This window comes from Scyliorhinus torazame, chromosome 5 (assembly GCF_047496885.1).
Source record: "Scyliorhinus torazame isolate Kashiwa2021f chromosome 5, sScyTor2.1, whole genome shotgun sequence".
Taxonomy (NCBI): Eukaryota; Metazoa; Chordata; class Chondrichthyes; order Carcharhiniformes; family Scyliorhinidae; genus Scyliorhinus; species Scyliorhinus torazame.
The window spans coordinates 86,717,801-86,738,426 of NC_092711.1; the positions used below are offsets into that span (position 1 = coordinate 86,717,801).

At 50.3% G+C, this 20,626-nt stretch overlaps 1 gene segment (V, D, J or C); it reads right to left on the reverse strand.

Annotated features, from left to right (window-relative positions):
* Positions 1-357: 357 nt before the first annotated feature.
* The window catches only part of LOC140418799 (Ig heavy chain C region-like), a 35,957-nt gene continuing 15,688 nt past the window's right edge, over positions 358-20,626 (reverse strand). The window contains 4 exon segments of the C gene segment in view: positions 358-795; positions 2,502-2,810; positions 3,637-3,942; positions 4,139-4,435. Coding sequence covers positions 404-795; positions 2,502-2,810; positions 3,637-3,942; positions 4,139-4,435 — 1,304 coding nt within the window.

The window sequence follows — 20,626 nt, forward strand, 5'->3', positions numbered from 1 at the left end:
TTCCCAGTGGGTGTGATGCAGCAATTTTAAGCTGACATCAATTTTAAAGGGATGGGCAATGGGAGAAGCAGGAACACCGAGATCTAAATGTGATGTGTTTGTCTGTCTGAAATGGGAAAGTGTCCGATTTCTCCTCAGCGGGAAGAAAGTCAATGAATATATTTTGTGAATCCTGCAATGAATGAATTTTACTCTGTCTCCAACCCAGGGTGTATCTGAGCTGGGAGCTCTGGTTGTATGAGACTTGGGGCTGAGACCTGTAGAAATCCGGGTCTCATTGAACAGATCTAATATCAGCAAAGTGGAAGCTCCATTAATTAAGCGGCTGTGCATTTAAATCACAATTGGAGGAAAAAAAACTTTTTAATTTTTTTATTTAGTTCGAAATGCAATTGATAGATTCTCATTGACATGAATTAACGGTGTCCATCAGAGCGAGGGAAATGTTCACAAAACTGGGTTTACCGCTGGATTTATCAACCGTTCTGTTGATGATCTTCAAGGGGATGGCTTCATGTCCCACCACACAGGAGTAAGAAGCGCCGCTGGCCCACTCCTCCGCTGCAATGGATAACAGGCTGTACATGAAGAAGGAGCTATTGCCGTTCTCCGCCATCACCTCGGTGTTCTTGTAGTTCCCGGCATTCACCGGCTTGTCATTGACGGTCCACTTGACGAAGATCTCTCGGGGGGAGAAACCTCTCACTAAGCAGCTGAGGGAGACGAATCTCTGAGCGGAGACGTCTTCAGCCGAGGGCAGGAGGACAGAGACGGACGGTTCCCGCGGATTGGGATCTGCAGAAAATGTACAATAAATGTCAATAAAATGGGGAATTCTGGAGACAATGGAACCGCGGGTTAGATGTGAGAGAAATGTGTTTTATGTTGGATTTTAAAGGTTTCCATTTTCCACTTTGGGATCTGTCCGGTTTCCCAGCTCGGAGCTGAGGTGGACACAATCCTTTTCCCTGAGAATTTACGGATATTGGATTCGAAAGTTTCAGAATGTGGATAGCAGGGGAACGGACCATTCGGCCCGACTGTTCTGTGCTGGTGTATAAGCTCCACACCAGGCTCCTCCCACCTTACCCCAAGAGGATTGGGAAACTGCCAATGTAACACCCTTATTGAAAAGGGAGGGAATCAAAAACAGGTAACTATAGGCCAGTGACCTTAACATCTGTCAGTGGGAAACGGTTCGAGTCCATTATAACGGATCCAATCGCTCAGCATTTAGAAATACTCAATATAATCAACAGAGTCAGCGCGGCCTCGTGAAGGGTAAATCATGCTGACAAATTTATTGCCCTTATTTGAGGTGATAACGAGAAGGCGAGAGAGAGGGGAGCCAGTAGATGTAATATACATGGATTTCAAAACTGTGTTTAATAAATGTATGTACTATTCCCACGTTTGCAGATGACAAAAAATAGGTAGAAAGGCAAGTGGTGAGGATCACAGAAAATACACAGAGGGACCGAGAATGTGAGGTTAGACACTTTGGTAGGAGGAAGTACATAACGGAATATTATTCAGATGGAGAAAGACTGTAGAATTCTGAAGTAACGGGGGAATTGGGGGTCCTCGTGCAAAAACCACACAAAGCAAGTTCTGCAGGTAATATGGAGACAAATTGAATGTTGACATTTATTTCAAAGGGAATAGAATATAAACATGGGGAAGTCTGGCTAAAACTATACAAGGCATTAGTTAGACTGCACCTGTTATACTTTGAACAGTCTCGGCGCCCTTATCTAAGGAAGACAGATTGGTTTTGAAGGCAGTCCAGAGAAGGATCACGTGGTTGATCCCGAGTATGGAGGGATTTTCTTATGAGCTGAGGTTAAGTAGGCTGGGCTGTACTTATTGGAGTTTAGAGGAATGAAGGCCACCTAATTGAGACATGAAAGATTCTCAGGGAGCTCCTTAGGATAGATGCTGAGGGGTTGTTTTCCCGTGTGGGAGCGTCTAGGACCAGCGTGCATGATCACAAAGTGAGGGTTCGCCCATTTCAGACAGAGATGAGGTGGAATTTCCTCTCTCAGAGAGTAGGGAAGCTGTGGAATTATTTAACCCGGGGGGCTGTAGATTCTGGGTTGTTCAGTATGTTCAAGGTTGAGGGAGACATACTTTAAATCTGTGAATGCGTCAAGAGATATGGGGATAAGTTGGGAAAGAGGAATTGAAGGTTATCACATCAGATCAGTCATGACCTCACTGCAGGCTGGACCGGTGTTGATGGGCCCAATGGCCAACGTCTGTTCCTCAGTCTTGTGGTCTATGGTCTCGCTCCATCTAAACCCAATATCACTGCTTTCAATTCATTGTTCGTTCATCTGCATATCAATTTCCCCCTTAAACGCTAATCGCCCAGAGTATTTAGTTAGTGGAATTCCCAATCAGAATGGACCATAAATACCCTGAATGCTAAATACTGACCGCTGCACTGACACTAGAAATAGACACAATGACTCACTTATTGCTTCAATCTCTCTACCCACCTATTTTTTTGTGGATTGAAATTCTTAAAGGAGTTGGCAGGTCCTGATGGCTCGCCACACAGTCAAACACAGCACCACTCAGCCAGGCTTGTGTCGAGATGTTTAATTTGCTGACCACGCTTTCAGTATCTGCCCCAGGCTGGTCGGCAATCTCTGATTTCAGCGGCTTCTTCGCTTCACTCCAGGACACGTTGACTCCATAAGGAGCATTCGAAATGACGCAGGTTAAGGTTACTGTCGCCTCCAATAAGACCTGTTCTATTTGTGGTGGCAGTATTGTTACTGAGGCATCAGTGCAAAGGGAAGGATCTGCGAATGAAAAAAGTGGAAATCAACCCAAGTTTGATCTTCAGAATCAGGACAGCAGGATTCAGCCTGAACTCTAAATGGGAATGAATCAACTTCGAAACATCAACCTCTAAAGACCGCCTTTAATCTTCTATACGCAATGGAAAATCAGTTTGGTTTGTGAAAACTATTCTCATTGTGAAATACAGTCAGCCCCGATATCGTTCGAACGAATCAGTATTTCAGCATTCCCAATATAAGTATTCCATTCCTGATCTCAGGAACGAAGTACTGGAGGCTGATCCATAAATAGGTTGGATGAACTTTCCAACGCTTTCCCCCGGAGCTGTTATCAGTTAAGTGTTTGAGACACCCACTGACTCTCAAATATAATCAGCCGTCTCAGGATAAAGCTGGTATCAAGTCCACCAGGGGCTGGTTTAGCACGGGGCTAAATCGCTGGCTTTTAAAGCAGACCAAGACAGGCCACCAGCGCGGGTCCAATTCCCATACCAGCCTCCCCGAACAGGCGCCGGAATGTGGCGACCAAGGGCTTTTCACAGTAACTTCATTTGAAGCCTACTTGTGACAATAAGCGATTTTCATTTCATTCATTCACCTCACTCACTAAATTACTTCAAATTATAGGGATAAATTTATTTCTATATTCATAAAATCGTGAATGATAAGCAACCCTCATGCAGCTCTTACATCAGAATGAAACACAAACTACATGGCAGTAAATTAGAAGTTGTTCTGTGCTTTACACTAACTTCAGTAAATTCCTGATTTGGATTAACATCAGAGTGCAGGATGATTTATTGTTTCCTCTGTTTGTGTCTCTTACCAGACGCAGTGATATTTTGACTTTGTGTGACCTCTTGATGAGTGACCTGGCAGGTATAGACCGCTTTGCTGAACCATTCCCCAGCGGAGACTGTCAGCCGACTGCTCGCCGAGAAGTTCCCATTCACTTCACAGGGGGGCGAGGTGACAAATCCTGAACCCATGGCTTGTCCATTCTTCAGCCACTTCACCGTCATTGACTTTGGATGGAAATCGTTGATTGAACAGACCATGGTTGCAAATTTCTGTCTTGAGATTTCTTCATTGGAACTCACGGTGAGGAGAACATTTGGAGTGTTGACTCCACCTTCAAGAAACACAAGTTAGACATTTCTTGAAGAAGATGTAATCAATAAAATTACTAATTGTATTTTAACAGTTTCTCTGTGGTCACTATTTCTCGCAGGAATCAGAACTATGCAGAGAACCATAAATGTGTTATGACCAAAGATGTAAATAAAGTAATCAAAGCGTCTGTTTCTCACAGATTCCACAACACTTACATTCCATTCCAATGCTCTTGTCTGAGCCGCTGTGTCGAACCTCACAGCTGATTTCGCTGCATCCCCCCTCTGACTCGGTGATGGTTAACTGACTGCTCAGGGTGTAGGTTCCCTTCTTGTTTCTCACTGACGGGTATTTCTTAACTCCAGTGGTGATCAGCTGCCCATCTTTCTTCCAGGTAAGGCTGGTGATTTCTGGGGAGTAGTCCATCGCCAAACAGCCGAAGGTCACGGAGCCGTCACTGTTGTGTTGCTGACAGGAGACCAGGCTGTAGAGAGTGGGCGGAGACGGTGTCGCTGGGGGAGAATGGTCCATTCAACAAGTTAGACTCTGTTATTTGTGATGTATAAGTTAACAAGCACTTCAAAATGTGACCATGCGTTTATCCGAATATTTTCTCATTAAACGTTACATCCACATTTCAGCGTCTATCATTTGGGGATCACCATCTCTATGGCCCCTCAATAGAAACTCACATCTCTCTCTCCATCTCTATCACATGACAAAAAATAGCATTTTGATGCCACCTGAATGATGTAACTTTCATTGAATTGAATGAGAGGAGCAGAGGGTTTTCCCCATTATTTCAGCCATCATGTAAAATAAAATGTAAATGTCGCCATAATCACAGAGACTGCTCTCCTTTTCAGAGCTGACTTGTGGTGATTTGACCTGAGGGTCAGCACATCTCAGATGAGGGGCAAGTTTGAGAATGGTGGTCTTCATGAGAACCTCAGCCGATACAGCAATTGAACCCGCGCTGTTGGGGTCGCTTTCCATCACGAACCAGCCGCCCAGCTAACTGAGCTGTGTACGTCACAATCCAGCTAACTGAGCTGCGTAGGTCACAATCCAGCTAACTGAGCTGTGGACATCACAATCCAGCTCACTGAGCTGTGTACGTCACAATCCAGCTAACTGAGCTGTGTACGTCACAATCAGCTAACTGAGCTGTGTACGTCACAATCCAGCTAACTGAGCTCTGTACGTCACAATCCAGCTAACTGAGCTGCGTAGGTCACAATCCAGCTAACTGAGCTGTGTACATCACAATCCAGCTAACTGAGCTGTGTACGTCACAATCCAGCTAACTGAGCTCTGTACGTCACAATCCAGCTAACTGGGCTGTGTACGTCACAATCCAGCTCACTGAGCTGTGTACGTCACAATCCAGCTAACTGAGCTGTGTACGTCACAATCCAGCTCACTGAGCTGTGTACGTCAAAATCCAGCTAACTGAGCTGTGTACGTCACAATCAGCTAACTGAGCTGTGTACATCACAATCCAGCTAACTGAGCTGTGTACGTCACAATCCAGCTAACTGAGCTGTGTACGTCACAATCCAGCTAACTGAGCTGTGTACGTCACAATCCAGCTCACTGAGCTCTGTACGTCACAATCCAGCTAACTGAGCGGTGTACGTCACAGTCCAGCTAACTGAGCTGTGTACGTCACAATCCAGCTATCTGAGCAGTGTATGTCACAATCCAGCTAACTGAGCTGTGTACGTCACAGTCCAGCTAACTGAGCTGTGTACGTCACAATCCAGCTAACTGAGCTGTGTACGTCACAATCCAGCTAACTGAGCTGTGTACGTCACAGTCCAGCTAACTGAGCTGTGTACGTCACAAACCAGCTATCTGAGCTGTGCACGTCACAATCCAGCTATCTGAGCAGTGTACGTCACAATCCAGCTAACTGAGCTGTGTACGTCACAATCCAGCTAACTGAGCTGTGTACATCACAATCCAGCTAACTGAGCTGTGTACGTCACAGTCCAGCTAACTGAGCTGTGTACGTCACAATCCAGCTAACTGAGCTGTGTACGTCACAGTCCAGCTAACTGAGCTGTGTACGTCACAATCCAGCTAACTGAGCTGTGTACGTCACAATCCAGCTAACTGAGCTGTGTACGTCACAGTCCAGCTAACTGAGCTGTGTACGTCACAAACCAGCTATCTGAGCTGTGCACGTCACAATCCAGCTATCTGAGCAGTGTACGTCACAATCCAGCTAACTGAGCTGTGTACGTCACAATCCAGCTAACTGAGCTGTGTACATCACAATCCAGCTAACTGAGCTGTGTACGTCACAGTCCAGCTAACTGAGCTGTGTACGTCACAATCCAGCTAACTGAGCTGTGTACGTCACAGTCCAGCTAACTGAGCTGTGTACGTCACAATCCAGCTAACTGAGCTGTGCACGTCAGAATCCAGCTCACTGAGCTGTGTACGTCACAATCCAGCTAACTGAGCTGTGTACGTCACAATCCAGCTCACTGAGCTGTGTACGTCACAATCCAGCTATCTGAGCTGTGTACCTCACAATTCAGCGAACTGAGCTGTGTACGTCACAGTCCAGCTAACTGAGCTGTGTACGTCACAATCCAGCTATCTGAGCAGTGTACGTCACAATCCAGCTAACTGAGCTGTGTACGTCACAGTCCAGCTAACTGAGCTGTGTACGTCACAATCCAGCTAACTGAGCTGTGTACGTCACAATCCAGCTCACTGAGCTGTGTACGTCACAATCCAGCTATCTGAGCTGTGTACCTCACAATCCAGCTATCTGAGCTGTGTACGTCACAATTCAGCGAACTGAGCCGTGTCCGTCACAATCCAGCTAACTGAGCTGTGTACGTCACAATCCAGCTAACTGAGCTGTGTACATCACAATCCAGCTCACTGCGCTGTGTACGTCACAATCCAGCTAACTGAGCTGTGTACATCACAATCCAGCTAACTGAGCTGTGTACGTCACAATTCAGCTAACTGGGCTGTGTACATCACAATCCAGCTAACTGAGCTGTGTACATCACAATCCAGCTAACTGAGCTGTGTACGTCACAATCCAGCTAACTGAGCTGTGTACATCACAATCCAGCTAACTGAGCTGTGTACTTCACAATCCAGCTAACTGAGCTGTGTACGTCACAATCCAGCTAACTGGGCTGTGTACGTCACAATCCAGCTAACTGAGCCGTGTACGTCACAATCCAGCTAACTGAGCTGTGTACATGACAATCCAGCTAACTGAGCTGTGTACGTCACAATCCAGCGAACTGAGCTGTGCACGTGACAATCCAGCTAACTGAGCTGTGTACGTCACAATCCAGCTAACTGAGCTGTGTACGTCACAGTCCACCTAACTGAGCTGAGTACGTCACAATCCAGCTAACTGAGCTGTGTACGGCACAATCCAGCTCACTGAGCTGTGTACGTCACAATCCAGCTAACTGAGCTGTGTACGTCACAATCCAGCTAACTGAGCTGTGTACGCCACAGTCCAGCTAACTGAGCTGTGTACGTCACAATCCAGCTGACTGAGCTGTGTACGTCACAATCCAGCTAACTGAGCTGTGTACGTCACAATCCAGCTCACTGAGCTGTGTACGTCACAATTCAGCTAACTGAGCTGTGTACCTCACAATTCAGCTAACTGAGCTGTGTACGTCACAATCCAGCGAACTGAGCTGTGTACGTCACAATCCAGCTAACTGAGCTGTGTACGTCACAATCCAGCTAATTGAGCTGTGTACGTCACAATCCAGCTAACTGAGCTGTGTACGTCACAATCCAGCTAACTGAGCTGTGTACGTCACAATCCAGCTAACTGAGCTGTGTACGTCACAATTCAGCTAACTGAGCTGTGTACGTCACAGTCCAGCGAACTGAGCTGTGCACGTCACAATCCAGCTAACTGAGCTGTGTACGTCACAATTCAGCTAACTGAGCTGTGTACGTCACACTCCAGCTAACTGAGCTGTGTACGTCACAATCCAGCTAACTGAGCTGTGTACGTCACAATCCAGCTCACTGAGCTGTGTATGTCACAATCCAGCTAACTGAGCTGTGTACGTCACAATCCAGCTCACTGAGCTGTGTACATCACAATCCAGCTAACTGAGCTGTGTACGTCACAATCCAGCTAACTGAGCTGTGTACATCACAATCCAGCTCACTGAGCTGTGTACATCACAATCCAGCTAACTGAGCTGTGTACGTCACAATTCAGCTCACTGAGCTGTGTACATCACAATCCAGCTAACTGAGCTGTGTACGTCACAATCCAGCTAGCTGAGCTGTGTACGTCACAATTCAGCTCACTGAGCTGTGTACATCACAATCCAGCTAACTGAGCTGTGTACATCACAATCCAGCTAACTGAGCTGTGTACGTCACAATCCAGCTAACTGAGCTGTGTACGCCACAATCCAGCTAACTGAGCTGTGTACGTCAGAATCCAGCTAACTGAGCTGTCTACGTCACAATCCAGCTAACTGAGCTGTGTACGTCACAATCCAGCTAACTGAGCTGTGTACGTCACAATCCAGCTAACTGAGCTGTGTACGTCACAATCCAGCTAACTGAGCTGTGTACGTCACAATCCAGCTATCTGAGCTGTGTACATCACAATCCAGCTATCTGAGCTGTGTATGTCACAATCCAGCTAACTGAGCTGTGTACGTCACAATCCAGCTAACAGAGCTGTGTACGTCACAATCCAGCTAACTGAGCTGTGTACGCCACAATCCAGCTCACTGAGCTGTGTACGTCACAATGCAGCTATCTGAGCTGTGTACGTCACAATCCAGCTATCTGAGCTGTGTATGTCACAATCCAGCTATCTGAGCTGTGTACATCACAATCCAGCTAACTGAGCTGTGTACGTCACAATTCAGCTCACTGAGCTGTGTACATCACAATCCAGCTAACTGAGCTGTGTACGTCACAATCCAGCTAGCTGAGCTGTGTACGTCACAATCCAGCTATCTGAGCTGTGTACAACACAATCCAGCTATCTGAGCTGTGTATGTCACAATCCAGCTAACTGAGCTGTGTACGTCACAATCCAGCTAACAGAGCTGTGTACGTCACAATCCAGCTAACTGAGCTGTGTACGCCACAATCCAGCTCACTGAGCTGTGTACGTCACAATCCAGCTAACTGAGCTGTGTATGTCACAATCCAGCTAACTGAGCTGTGTACGTCACAATCCAGCTCACTGAGCTGTGTACGTCACAGTCCAGCTAACTGAGCTGTGTACGTCACAATCCAGCTAGCTGAGCTGTGTACGTCACAATCCAGCTAACTGAGCTGTCTACGTCACAATCCAGCTAACTGAGCTGTGTACGTCACAATCCAGCTAACTGAGCTCTGTACGTCACAATCCAGCTAACTGAGCTGTGTACGTCACAATCCAGCTAACAGAGCTGTGTACGTCACAATCCAGCTAACTGAGCTGTGTACGTCACAATCCAGCGAACTGAGCTGTGTACATCACAATCCAGCTAACTGAGCTGTGTACATCACAATCCAGCTAACTGAGCTGTGTACGTCACAATCCAGCTAACTGAGCCGTGTACGTCACAATCCAGCTAACTGAGCTGTGTACGCCACAATCCAGCTAACTGAGCTGTGTACGTCAGAATCCAGCTCACTGAGCTGTGTACGTCCCAATCCAGCTCACTGAGCTGTGTATGTCACAATCCAGCTAACTGAGCTGTCTACGTCACAATCCAGCTAACTGAGCTGTGTACGTCACAATCCAGCTAGCTGAGCTGTGTACGTCACAATCCAGCTAACTGAGCTGTGTACGTCACAATCCAGCTAACTGAGCTGTGTACGTCACAATCCAGCTAACTGAGCCGTGTACGTCACAATCCAGCTAACTGAGCTGTGTACATCACAATCCAGCTCACTGAGCTGTGTACGTCACAATCCAGCTAACTGAGCTGTGTACGTCACAATCCAGCTCACTGAGCTGTGTACGTCACAATCCAGCTAACTGAGCTGTGTACATCACAATCCAGCTAACTGAGCTGTGTACCTCACAATTCAGCTAACTGAGCTGTGTACGTCACAATCCAGCTAACTGAGCTGTGTACGTCACAATTCAGCTAACTGAGCTGTGTACGTCACAATCCAGCTAACTGAGCTGTGTACATCACAATCCAGCTCACTGAGCTGTGTACATCACAATCCAGCTAACTGAGCTGTGTACGTCACACTCCAGCTAACTGAGCTGTGTACGTCACAATCCAGCTAACTGAGCTGTGTACGTCACAATCCAGCGAACTGAGCTGTGTACGTCACAATCCAGCTAACTGAGCTGTGTACGTCACAATCCAGCTAACTGAGCTGTGTACATCACAATCCAGCTAACTGAGCTGTGTACGTCACAATCCGGCTAACTGAGCTGTGTACGTCACAATCCAGCTAACTGAGCTGTGTACGTCACAATCCGGCTAACTGAGCTGTGTACATCACAATCCAGCTCACTGAGCTGTGTACGTCACAATCCAGCTAACTGAGCTGTGTACCTCACAATTCAGCTAACTGAGCTGTGTACGTCACACTCCAGCTAACTGAGCTGTGTACGTCACAATCCAGCTAACTGAGCTGTGTACATCACAATCCAGCTAACTGAGCTGTGTACGTCACAATCCAGCTCACTGAGCTGTGTATGTCACAATCCAGCTAACTGAGCTGTGTACGTCACAATCCAGCTCACTGAGCTGTGTACATCACAATCCAGCTAACTGAGCTGTGTACGTCACAATCCAGCTAACTGAGCTGTGTACATCACAATCCAGCTCACTGAGCTGTGTACATCACAATCCAGCTAACTGAGCTGTGTACGTCACAATTCAGCTCACTGAGCTGTGTACATCACAATCCAGCTAACTGAGCTGTGTACGTCACAATCCAGCTAGCTGAGCTGTGTACGTCACAATTCAGCTCACTGAGCTGTGTACATCACAATCCAGCTAACTGAGCTGTGTACATCACAATCCAGCTAACTGAGCTGTGTACGTCAGAATCCAGCTAACTGAGCTGTCTACGTCACAATCCAGCTAACTGAGCTGTGTACGCCACAATCCAGCTAACTGAGCTGTGTACGTCAGAATCCAGCTAACTGAGCTGTCTACGTCACAATCCAGCTAACTGAGCTGTGTACGTCACAATCCAGCTAACTGAGCTGTGTACGTGACAATCCAGCTAACTGAGCTGTGTACGTCACAATCCAGCTAACTGAGCTGTGTACGTCACAATCCAGCTATCTGAGCTGTGTACATCACAATCCAGCTATCTGAGCTGTGTATGTCACAATCCAGCTAACTGAGCTCTGTACGTCACAATCCAGCTAGCTGAGCTGTGTACGTCACAATGCAGCTATCTGAGCTGTGTACGTCACAATCCAGCTATCTGAGCTGTGTATGTCACAATCCAGCTAACTGAGCTGTGTACGTCACAATCCAGCTAGCTGAGCTGTGTACGTCACAATCCAGCTAACTGAGCTGTGTACGTCACAATCCAGCTAACTGAGCTGTGTACGTCACAATCCAGCTAACTGAGCTGTGTACGTCACAATCCAGCTAACTGAGCTGTGTACGTCACAATCCAGCTAACTGAGCTGTGTACGTCACACTCCAGCGAACTGAGCTGTGTACGTCACAATCCAGCTAACTGAGCTGTGTACGTCACAATCCAGCTAACAGAGCTGTGTACGTCACAATCCAGCTAACTGAGCTGTGTACGTCACAATCCAGCTAACTGAGCTGTGTACGTCACAATCCAGCTAACTGAGCTGTGTACGTCACAATCCAGCTAACTGAGCTGTGTGCGTCACAATCCAGCTAACTGAGCTGTGTACGTCACAATCCAGCTAACTGAGCTGTGTACGCCACAGTCCAGCTCACTGAGCTGTGGACGTCACAATCCAGCTAGCAGAGCTGTGTACATCACAATCCAGCTAACTGAGCTGTGTACGTCACAATCCAGCTAGCAGAGCTGTGTACATCACAATCCAGCTAACTGAGCTGTGTACGTCACAATCCAGCTAACTGAGCTGTGTACATCACAATCCAGCTAACTGAGCTGTGTACGTCACAATCCAGCTAACTGAGCTGTGTACGTTACAGTCCAGTTAGGGTGTGTGAGTGAGGGTGTGTGAGTGAGGGTGTGTGAGTGAGGGTGTGTGTGAGGGTGTGTGTGAGGGTGTGTGTGAGGGTGTGTGAGTGAGGGTGTGTGAGTGAGGGTGTGTGAGTGAGGGTGTGTGAGTGAGGGTGTCTGTGTGGGTGTGTGAGTGAGGGTGTGTGAGTGAGGGTGTGTGAGTGAGGGTGTGTGAGTGAGGGTGTGTGAGTGAGGGTGGGTGAGTGAGGGTGAGTGAGGGTGAGTGAGTGAGGGTGTGTGAGTGAGGGTGTGTGAGTGAGGGTGTGTGAGTGAGGGTGTGTGAGTGAGGGTGTGTGAGTGAGGATATGTGAGTGAGGGTGTGTGAGTGAGGGAGTGTGAGTGAGGGTGTGTGAGTGTGAGTGTGTGAGTGAGGGTGTGTGAGTGAGGGTATGTGAGTGAGGATGTGTGAGTGAGGGTGTGTGAGTGAGGGTGTGTGAGTGAGGGTGTGTGAGTGAGGGTGTGTGAGTGAGAGTGTGTGAGTGAGGGTGTGTGAGTGTGAGTGTGTGAGTGAGGGTGTGTGAGTGAGGGTGTGTGAGTGAGAGTGTTTGAGTGATGGTGTGTGAGTGAGGGTGTGTGAGTGAGGGTGTGTGAGTGAGGGTGTGTGAGTGAGGGTGTGTGAGTGAGGGTATGTGAGTGAGCTGTGTGAGTGAGGGTGTGTGAGTGAGGGTGTGTGAGTGTGAGTGTGTGAGTGAGGGTGTGTGAGTGAGGGTGTGTGAGTGAGAGTGTTTGAGTGATGGTGTGTGAGTGAGGGTGTGTGAGTGAGTGTGTGTGAGTGAGGGAGTGTGAGTGAGGGTGTGTGAGTGTGAGTGTGTGAGTGAGGGTGTGTGAGTGAGGGTATGTGAGTGAGGGTGTGTGAGTGAGGGTGTGTGAGTGAGGGTGTGTGAGTGAGGGTGTGTGAGTGAGGGTGTGTGAGTGAGGGTGTGTGAGTGAGGGTGTGTGAGTGAGGGTATGTGAGTGAGCTGTGTGAGTGAGGGTGTGTGAGTGAGGGTGTGTGAGTGAGGGTGTGTGAGTGAGGGTGTGTGAGTGAGTGTGTGTGAGTGAGGGTGTGTGTGTGAGGGTGTGTGTGTGAGGGTGTGTGAGTGAGGGTGTGTGAGTGAGTGTGTGTGAGTGAGGGTGTGTGAGTCATGGTGTGTGAGTGAGTGTGTGTGAGTGAGGGTGTGTGAGTGAGGGAGTGTGAGTGAGGGTGTGTTTGTGAGGGTGTGTGAGTGAGGGTGTGTGAGTGAGGCTGTGTGAGTGAGGGTGTGTGAGTGAGGGTGTGTGAGTGAGGGTGTGTGAGTGAGGGTGTGTGAGTGAGAGTGTGTGAGTGAGGGTGTGTGAGTGTGTGAGTGAGGCTGTGAGAGTGAGGGTGTGTGAGTGAGAGTGTGTGAGTGAGGGTGTGTGAGTGAGAGTGTGTGAGTGAGGGTGTGTGAGTGTGAGTGTGTGAGTGAGGGTGTGAGAGTGAGGGTGTGTGAGTGAGGGTGTGTGTGTGTGAGGGTGTGTGAGTGAGAGTGTGTGAGTGAGGGTGTGTGAGTGTGAGTGTGTGAGTGAGGGTGTGAGAGTGAGGGTGTGTGAGTGAGGGTGTGTGAGTGTGTGAGTGATGGTATGTGAGTGAGGGTGTGTGAGTGAGGGTATGTGAGTGAGGGTGTGTGAGTGAGGGTGTGTGAGTGAGGGTGTGTGAGTGTGTGTGAGTGAGGGTGTGTGTTTGAGGGTGTGTGAGTGAGGGTGTGTGAATCAGGGTGTGTGTTTGAGGGTGTGTGAGTGAGGGTGGGTGAGTGAGGGTGTGTGAGTGAGGGTGTGTGAGTGAGGGTGTGTGAGTCAGGGTGTGTGAGGGTGTGTGAGTGAGGGTGTGTGATGAGGGTGTGTGATGAGGGTGTGTGAGTCAGGGAGTGTGAGTCAGGGAGTGTGAGTGAGGGTGTGTTTGTGAAGGTGTGTGAGTGAGGGTGTGTGAGTGAGAGTGTGGGAGTGAGGCTGTGTGTGTGAGGGTGTGTGAGTGAGGGTGTGTGAGTGAGGGTGTGTGAGTGAGGGTGTGTGAGTGAGAGTGTGTGAGTGAGGGTGTGTGAGTGTGAGTGTGTGAGTGAGTGTGTGAGAGTGAGGGTGTGTGAGTGAGAGTGTGTGAGTGAGGGTGTGTGAGTGAGAGTGTGTGAGTGAGGGTGTGAGAGTGAGGGTGTGTGAGTGAGGGGGTGTGAGTGTGAGTTTGTGAGTGAGGGTGTGATAGTGAGTGTGTGTGAGTGAGGGTGTGTGAGTGAGGGTGTGTGAGTGAGAGTGTGTGAGTGAGGGTGTGTGAGTGTGAGTGTGTGAGTGAGGGTGTGAGAGTGAGGGTGTGTGAGTGAGGGTGTGTGTGTGCGAGGGTGTGTGAGTGAGGGTGTGTGAGTGAGGGTGTGTGAGTGAGGGTATGTGAGTGAGCTGTGTGAGTGAGGGTGTGTGAGTGAGGGTGTGTGAGTGAGGGTGTGTGAGTGAGGGTGTGTGAGTGAGTGTGTGTGAGTGAGGGTGTGTGAGTCATGGTGTGTGAGTGAGTGTGTGTGAGTGAGGGTGTGTGAGTGAGGGAGTGTGAGTGAGGGTGTGTTTGTGAGGGTGTGTGAGTGAGGGTGTGTGAGTGAGGCTGTGTGAGTGAGGGTGTGTGAGTGAGGGTGTGTGAGTGAGGGTGTGTGAGTGAGGGTGTGTGAGTGAGAGTGTGTGAGTGAGGGTGTGTGAGTGTGTGAGTGAGGCTGTGAGAGTGAGGGTGTGTGAGTGAGAGTGTGTGAGTGAGGGTGTGTGAGTGAGAGTGTGTGAGTGAGGGTGTGTGAGTGTGAGTGTGTGAGTGAGGGTGTGAGAGTGAGGGTGTGTGAGTGAGGGTGTGTGTGTGTGAGGGTGTGTGAGTGAGAGTGTGTGAGTGAGGGTGTGTGAGTGTGAGTGTGTGAGTGAGGGTGTGAGAGTGAGGGTGTGTGAGTGAGTGTGTGTGAGTGTGTGAGTGATGGTATGTGAGTGAGGGTGTGTGAGTGAGGGTATGTGAGTGAGGGTGTGTGAGTGAGGGTGTGTGAGTGAGGGTGTGTGAGTGTGTGTGAGTGAGGGTGTGTGTTTGAGGGTGTGTGAGTGAGGGTGTGTGAATCAGGGTGTGTGTTTGAGGGTGTGTGAGTGAGGGTGGGTGAGTGAGGGTGTGTGAGTGAGGGTGTGTGAGTGAGGGTGTGTGAGTCAGGGTGTGTGAGGGTGTGTGAGTGAGGGTGTGTGATGAGGGTGTGTGATGAGGGTGTGTGAGTCAGGGAGTGTGAGTCAGGGAGTGTGAGTGAGGGTGTGTTTGTGAAGGTGTGTGAGTGAGGGTGTGTGAGTGAGAGTGTGGGAGTGAGGCTGTGTGTGTGAGGGTGTGTGAGTGAGGGTGTGTGAGTGAGGGTGTGTGAGTGAGGGTGTGTGAGTGAGAGTGTGTGAGTGAGGGTGTGTGAGTGTGAGTGTGTGAGTGAGTGTGTGAGAGTGAGGGTGTGTGAGTGAGAGTGTGTGAGTGAGGGTGTGTGAGTGAGAGTGTGTGAGTGAGGGTGTGAGAGTGAGGGTGTGTGAGTGAGGGGGTGTGAGTGTGAGTTTGTGAGTGAGGGTGTGATAGTGAGTGTGTGTGAGTGAGGGTGTGTGAGTGAGGGTGTGTGAGTGAGAGTGTGTGAGTGAGGGTGTGTGAGTGTGAGTGTGTGAGTGAGGGTGTGAGAGTGAGGGTGTGTGAGTGAGGGTGTGTGTGTGCGAGGGTGTGTGAGTGAGGGTGTGTGAGTGAGAGTGTGTGAGTGAGGGTGTGTGAGCTTGTGTGTGTGAGTTCGTGTGTGTGAGTGACGGTGTGTGTGAGTGAGGGTGTGTGAGTGAGTGTGTGTGAGTGAGGGTATGTGAGTGAGGGTGTGTGAGTGAGGGTGTGTGAGTGAGGGTGTGTGAGTGAGGGTGTGTGAGTGAGGGTGTGTGAGTGAGGGTGTGTGAGTCAGGGTGTGTGAGTCAGGGTGTGTGAGTCAGGGTGTGTGAGTGAGGGTGGGTGTTTAAGGGTGTGTGAGTAAGGGTGTGTGAGTAAGGGTGTGTGAGTGAGGGTGTGTGAGTGAGGGTGTGTGTTTGAGGGTGTGTGAGTGAGGGTGTGTGAGTGAGGGTGTGTGTTTGAGGGTGTGTGAGTGAGGGTGGCTGAGTGAGGGTGTGTGAGTGAGGGTGTGTGAGTGAGGGTGTGTGAGTGAGGGTGTGTGAGTGAGGGTGTGTGAGTGAGGGTGTGTGAGTCAGGCCGTGTGAGGGTGTGTGAGTGAGGGTGTGTGATGAGGGTGTGTGATGAGGGTGTGTGAGTGAAGGTGTGTGAGTGTGGGTGTGTGAGTGAGGGTGTGTGAGTGAGGGTGTGTGAGTGAGGGTGTGTGAGTGAGGCTGTGTGAGTGAGGGTGTGTGAGTGAGGGTGTGTGAGTGAGGGTGTGTGAGTGAGGGTGTGTGTTTGAGGGTGTGTGAGTGAGGGTGGGTGAGTGAGTGTATGTGAGTGAGGGTGTGTGAATAAGGTTGTGTGTGAGTGAGGGTGTGTGACTGAGTGAGGGTGTGTGAGTGAGTGAGGGTGTGTGAGTGAGTGAGGGTGTGTGAGTGAGGGCATGTGAGTGTGGGTGTATGAGGGTGTGTGAGTGAGGGTGTGTGAGTGAGGGTGTATGTGTGAGGGTGAGTGAGTGAGGGTGAGTGAGTGAGGGTGTGTGAGTGAGGGTGTGTGAGTGAGGGTGTGTGAGTGAGGGTGTGTGTGTGAGGGTGTGTGAGTGAGTGTGTGTGAGTGAGGGTGTGTGAGTGAGGGTGTGTGTGTGAGGGTGTGTGTGTGAGAGTGTGTGTGAGGGTGTGTGTGAGGGTGTGTGTGAGGGTGTGTGAGTGAGGGTGTGTGAGTGAGGGTGTATGTGTGAGGGTGAGTGAGTGAGGGTGAGTGAGTGAGGGTGTGTGAGTGAGGGTGTGTGAGTGAGGGTGTGTGAGTGAGGGTGTGTGAGTGAGGGTGTGTGTGTGAGGGTGTGTGTGTGAGGGTGTGTGAGTGAGTGTGTGTGAGTGAGGGTGTGTGAGTGAGGGTGTGTGTGTGAGGGTGTGTGTGTGAGAGTGTGTGTGAGGGTGTGTGTGAGGGTGTGTGTGAGGGTGTGTGAGTGAGGGTGTGTGAGTGAGGGTGTGTGAGTGAGGGTGTGTGAGTGAGGGTGTGCAAGTGAGGGTGTGTGAGTGAGAGTGTGTGAGTGAGAGTGTGTGAGTGAGGGTGTGTGAGTGAGGGTGTGTGAGTGAGGGTGTGTGAGTGAGGGTATGTGAGTGAGGGTGTGTGAGTGAGGGTGTGTGAGTGAGGGTGTGTGAGTGAGGGTGTGTGAGTCAGGGTGTGTGAGTGAGGGTGTGTGTGTGAGGGTGAGTGAGTGAGGGTGTGTGAGTCAGGGTGTGTGAGTGAGGGAGTGTTTGTGAGGGTGTGTGTGTGAGGGTGTGTGAGTGAGGGTGTGTGTGTGAGGGTGTGTGAGTGAGGGTGTGAGAGTGAGGGTGTGTGAGTGTGAGTGTGTGAGTGAGGGTGTGAGAGTGAGGCTGTGTGAGTGAGGGTGTGTGAGTGTGTGAGTGAGGGTATGTGAGTGAGGGTGTGTGAGTGAGGGTATGTGAGTGAGGGTGTGTGAGTGAGGGTGTGTGAGTGAGGGTGTGTGAGTGAGGGAATGAGTGAGGGTGTGTGAGTCAGGGTGTGTGAGGGTGTGTGAGTGAGGGTGTGTGTTTGAGGGTGTGTGAGTGAGGGTGTGTGAGTCAGGGTGTGTGTTTGAGGGTGTGTGAGTGAGGGTGGGTGAGTGAGGGTGTGTGAGTGAGGGTGTGTGAGTGAGGGTGTGTGAGTGAGGGTGTGTGAGTCAGGGTGTGTGAGGGTGTGTGAGTGAGGGTGTGTGATGAGGGTGTGTGATGAGGGTGTGTGAGTCAGGGAGTGTGAGTGAGGGTGTGTTTGTGAGGGTGTGTGAGTGAGGGTGTGTGAGTGAGAGTGTGGGAGTGAGGCTGTGTGTGTGAGGGTGTGTGAGTGAGGGTGTGTGAGTGAGGGTGTGTGAGTGAGGGTGTGTGAGTGAGAGTGTGTGAGTGAGGGTGTGTGAGTGTGAGTGTGTGAGTGAGTGTGTGAGAGTGAGGGTGTGTGAGTGAGAGTGTGTGAGTGAGGGTGTGTGAGTGAGAGTGTGTGAGTGAGGGTGTGAGAGTGAGGGTGTGTGAGTGAGGGGGTGTGAGTGTGAGTTTGTGAGTGAGGGTGTGAGAGTGAGTGTGTGTGAGTGAGGGTGTGTGAGTGAGGGTGTGTGAGTGAGAGTGTGTGTGTGAGGGTGTGTGAGTGTGAGTGTGTGAGTGAGGGTGTGAGAGTGAGGGTGTGTGAGTGAGGGTGTGTGTGCGAGGGTGTGTGAGTGAGGGTGTGTGAGTGAGGGTGTGTGTGTGAGGGTGTGAGTGTGAGGGTGTGTGAGTGAGGGTGTGTGAGTGAGGTTGTGTGAGTGAGGGTCTGTGAGTGAGAGTGTGTGAGTGAGAGTGTGTGAGTGAGGGTGTGTGAGTGAGGGTGTGTGAGTGAGGGTGTGTGAGTGAGGGTGTGTGAGCTTGTGTGTGTGAGTTCGTGTGTGTGAGTGACGGTGTGTGTGAGTGAGGGTGTGTGAGTGAGGGTGTGTGAGTGAGGGTATGTGAGTGAGGGTGTGTGAGTGAGGGTGTGTGAGTGAGGGTGTGTGAGTGAGGGTGTGTGAGTGAGGGTGTGTGAGTCAGGGTGTGTGAGTGAGGGTGTGTGAGTCAGGGTGTGTGAGTCAGGGTGTGTGAGGGTGTGTGAGTGAGGGTGTGTGTTTAAGGGTGTGTGAGTAAGGGTGTGTGAGTAAGGGTGTGTGAGTGAGGGTGTGTGATGAGGGTGTGTGATGAGGGTGTGTGAGTGAAGGTGTGTGAGTGTGGGTGTGTGAGTGAGGGTGTGTGAGTGAGGGTGTGTGAGTGAGGGTGTGTGAGTGAGGGTGTGTGAGTGAGGGTGTGTGAGTGAGGGTGTGTGAGTCAGGGTGTTTGAGTGAGTGTGTATGAGTGAGGGTGTGTGAGGGTGTGTGAGTGAGGGTGTGTGTTTGAGGGTGTGTGAGTGAGGGTGTGTGAGTGAGGGCATGTGAGTGTGGGTGTATGAGGGTGTGTGAGTGAGGGTGTGTGAGTGAGGGTGTGTGTGTGAGGGTGTGTGTGTGAGGGTGTGTGAGAGAGGGTGTGTGAGTGAGGGTGAGTGAGTGAAGGTGTGTGAGTGAGGGTGTGTGAGTGAGGTTGTGTGAGTGAGGGTGAGTGAGTGAAGGTGTGTGAGTGAGGGTGTGTGAGTGAGGGTGTATGAGTGAGGGCGAATGAATGTGGGTGAGTGAGTGAGGGCGAATGAAAGTGGGTGCGTGAGTGAGAGCTCTGAGTGTATGTGTGTGAGAGGGTGTGTGAGTGAGGGTGTGTGAGTGAGGGTGTGTGAGTGAGGGTGTGTGAGTGAGGGTGTGTGAGAGAGGGTGTGTGAGTGAGGGTGTGTGAGTGAGTTTGTGTGTGTGAGTTTGTGTGTGTGAGTGAGGGTGTGTGAGTGAGGGTGTGTGAGTGAGGGTGTGTGAGTGAGTTTGTGTGAGTGAGTTTGTGTGTGTGTGTTTGTGCGTGTGAGTGAGGGTGTGTGAGTGAGGGCGTGTGAGTGAGGGCGTGTGTGTGAGGGTATGTGTGTGAGTCAGGTTGTGTGAGTGAGGGTGTGTGAGTGTGGGTGTGTGAATGAGGGTGTGTGTGTGAGGGTGTGTGAGAGTGAGGTTGTGTGAGAGGGTGTGTGAGTGTAGTGTGAGACGGTGTGTGTGTGAATGTGTGTGTGAGAGGGTGGGTTAGTGAGGGTGTATGAGGGTGTGTGACTGAGGGTGTGTGTGACTGAGGGTGTATGAGTGAGGGTGTGTGTGTGAGGGTGTGTGAGTGAGGGTGTGTGAGTGAGGGTGTATGTGTGAGGGTGAGTGAATGAGGGTGAGTGAGTGAGGGTGTGTGAGTGAGGGTGTGTGAGTGAGTGTGTGTGAGTGAGGGTGTGTGAGTGAGGGTGTGTGTGTGAGGGTGTGTGAGTGAGTGTGTGTGAGTGAGGGTGTGTGAGTGAGGGTGTGTGTGTGAGTGTGTGTGTGTGAGAGTGTGTGTGAGGGTGTGTGAGAGAGGGTGTGTGAGTGATGGTGTGTGAGTGATGGTGTGTGAGTGAGGGTGTGCGAGTGAGGGTGTGTCAGTGAGAGTGTGTGAGTGAGAGTGTGTGAGTGAGGGTGTGTGAGTGAGGGTGTGTGAGTGAGGGTGTGTGAGTGAGGGTGTGTGAGATAGGGTATGTGAGTGGGGTGTGTGAGTGAGGGTGTGTGAGTGAGGGTGTGTGAGTCAGGGTGTGTGAGTCAGGGTGTGTGAGTGAGGGTGTGTGAGTGAGGGTGTGTGTGTGAAGGTGTGTGAGTGAGGGTGTGTGAGTGAGGGTGAGTGAGTGAGGGTGTGTGAGTCAGGGTGTGTGAGTGAGGGTGTGTTTGTGAGGGTGTGTGTGTGAGGGTGTGTGAGTGAGGGTGTGTGTGTGAGGGTGTGTGAGTGAGGGTGTGAGAGTGAGGTTGTGTGAGTGTGAGTGTGTGAGTGAGGGTGTGTGAGTGAGGGTATGTGAGTGAGGATGTGTGAGTGAGGGT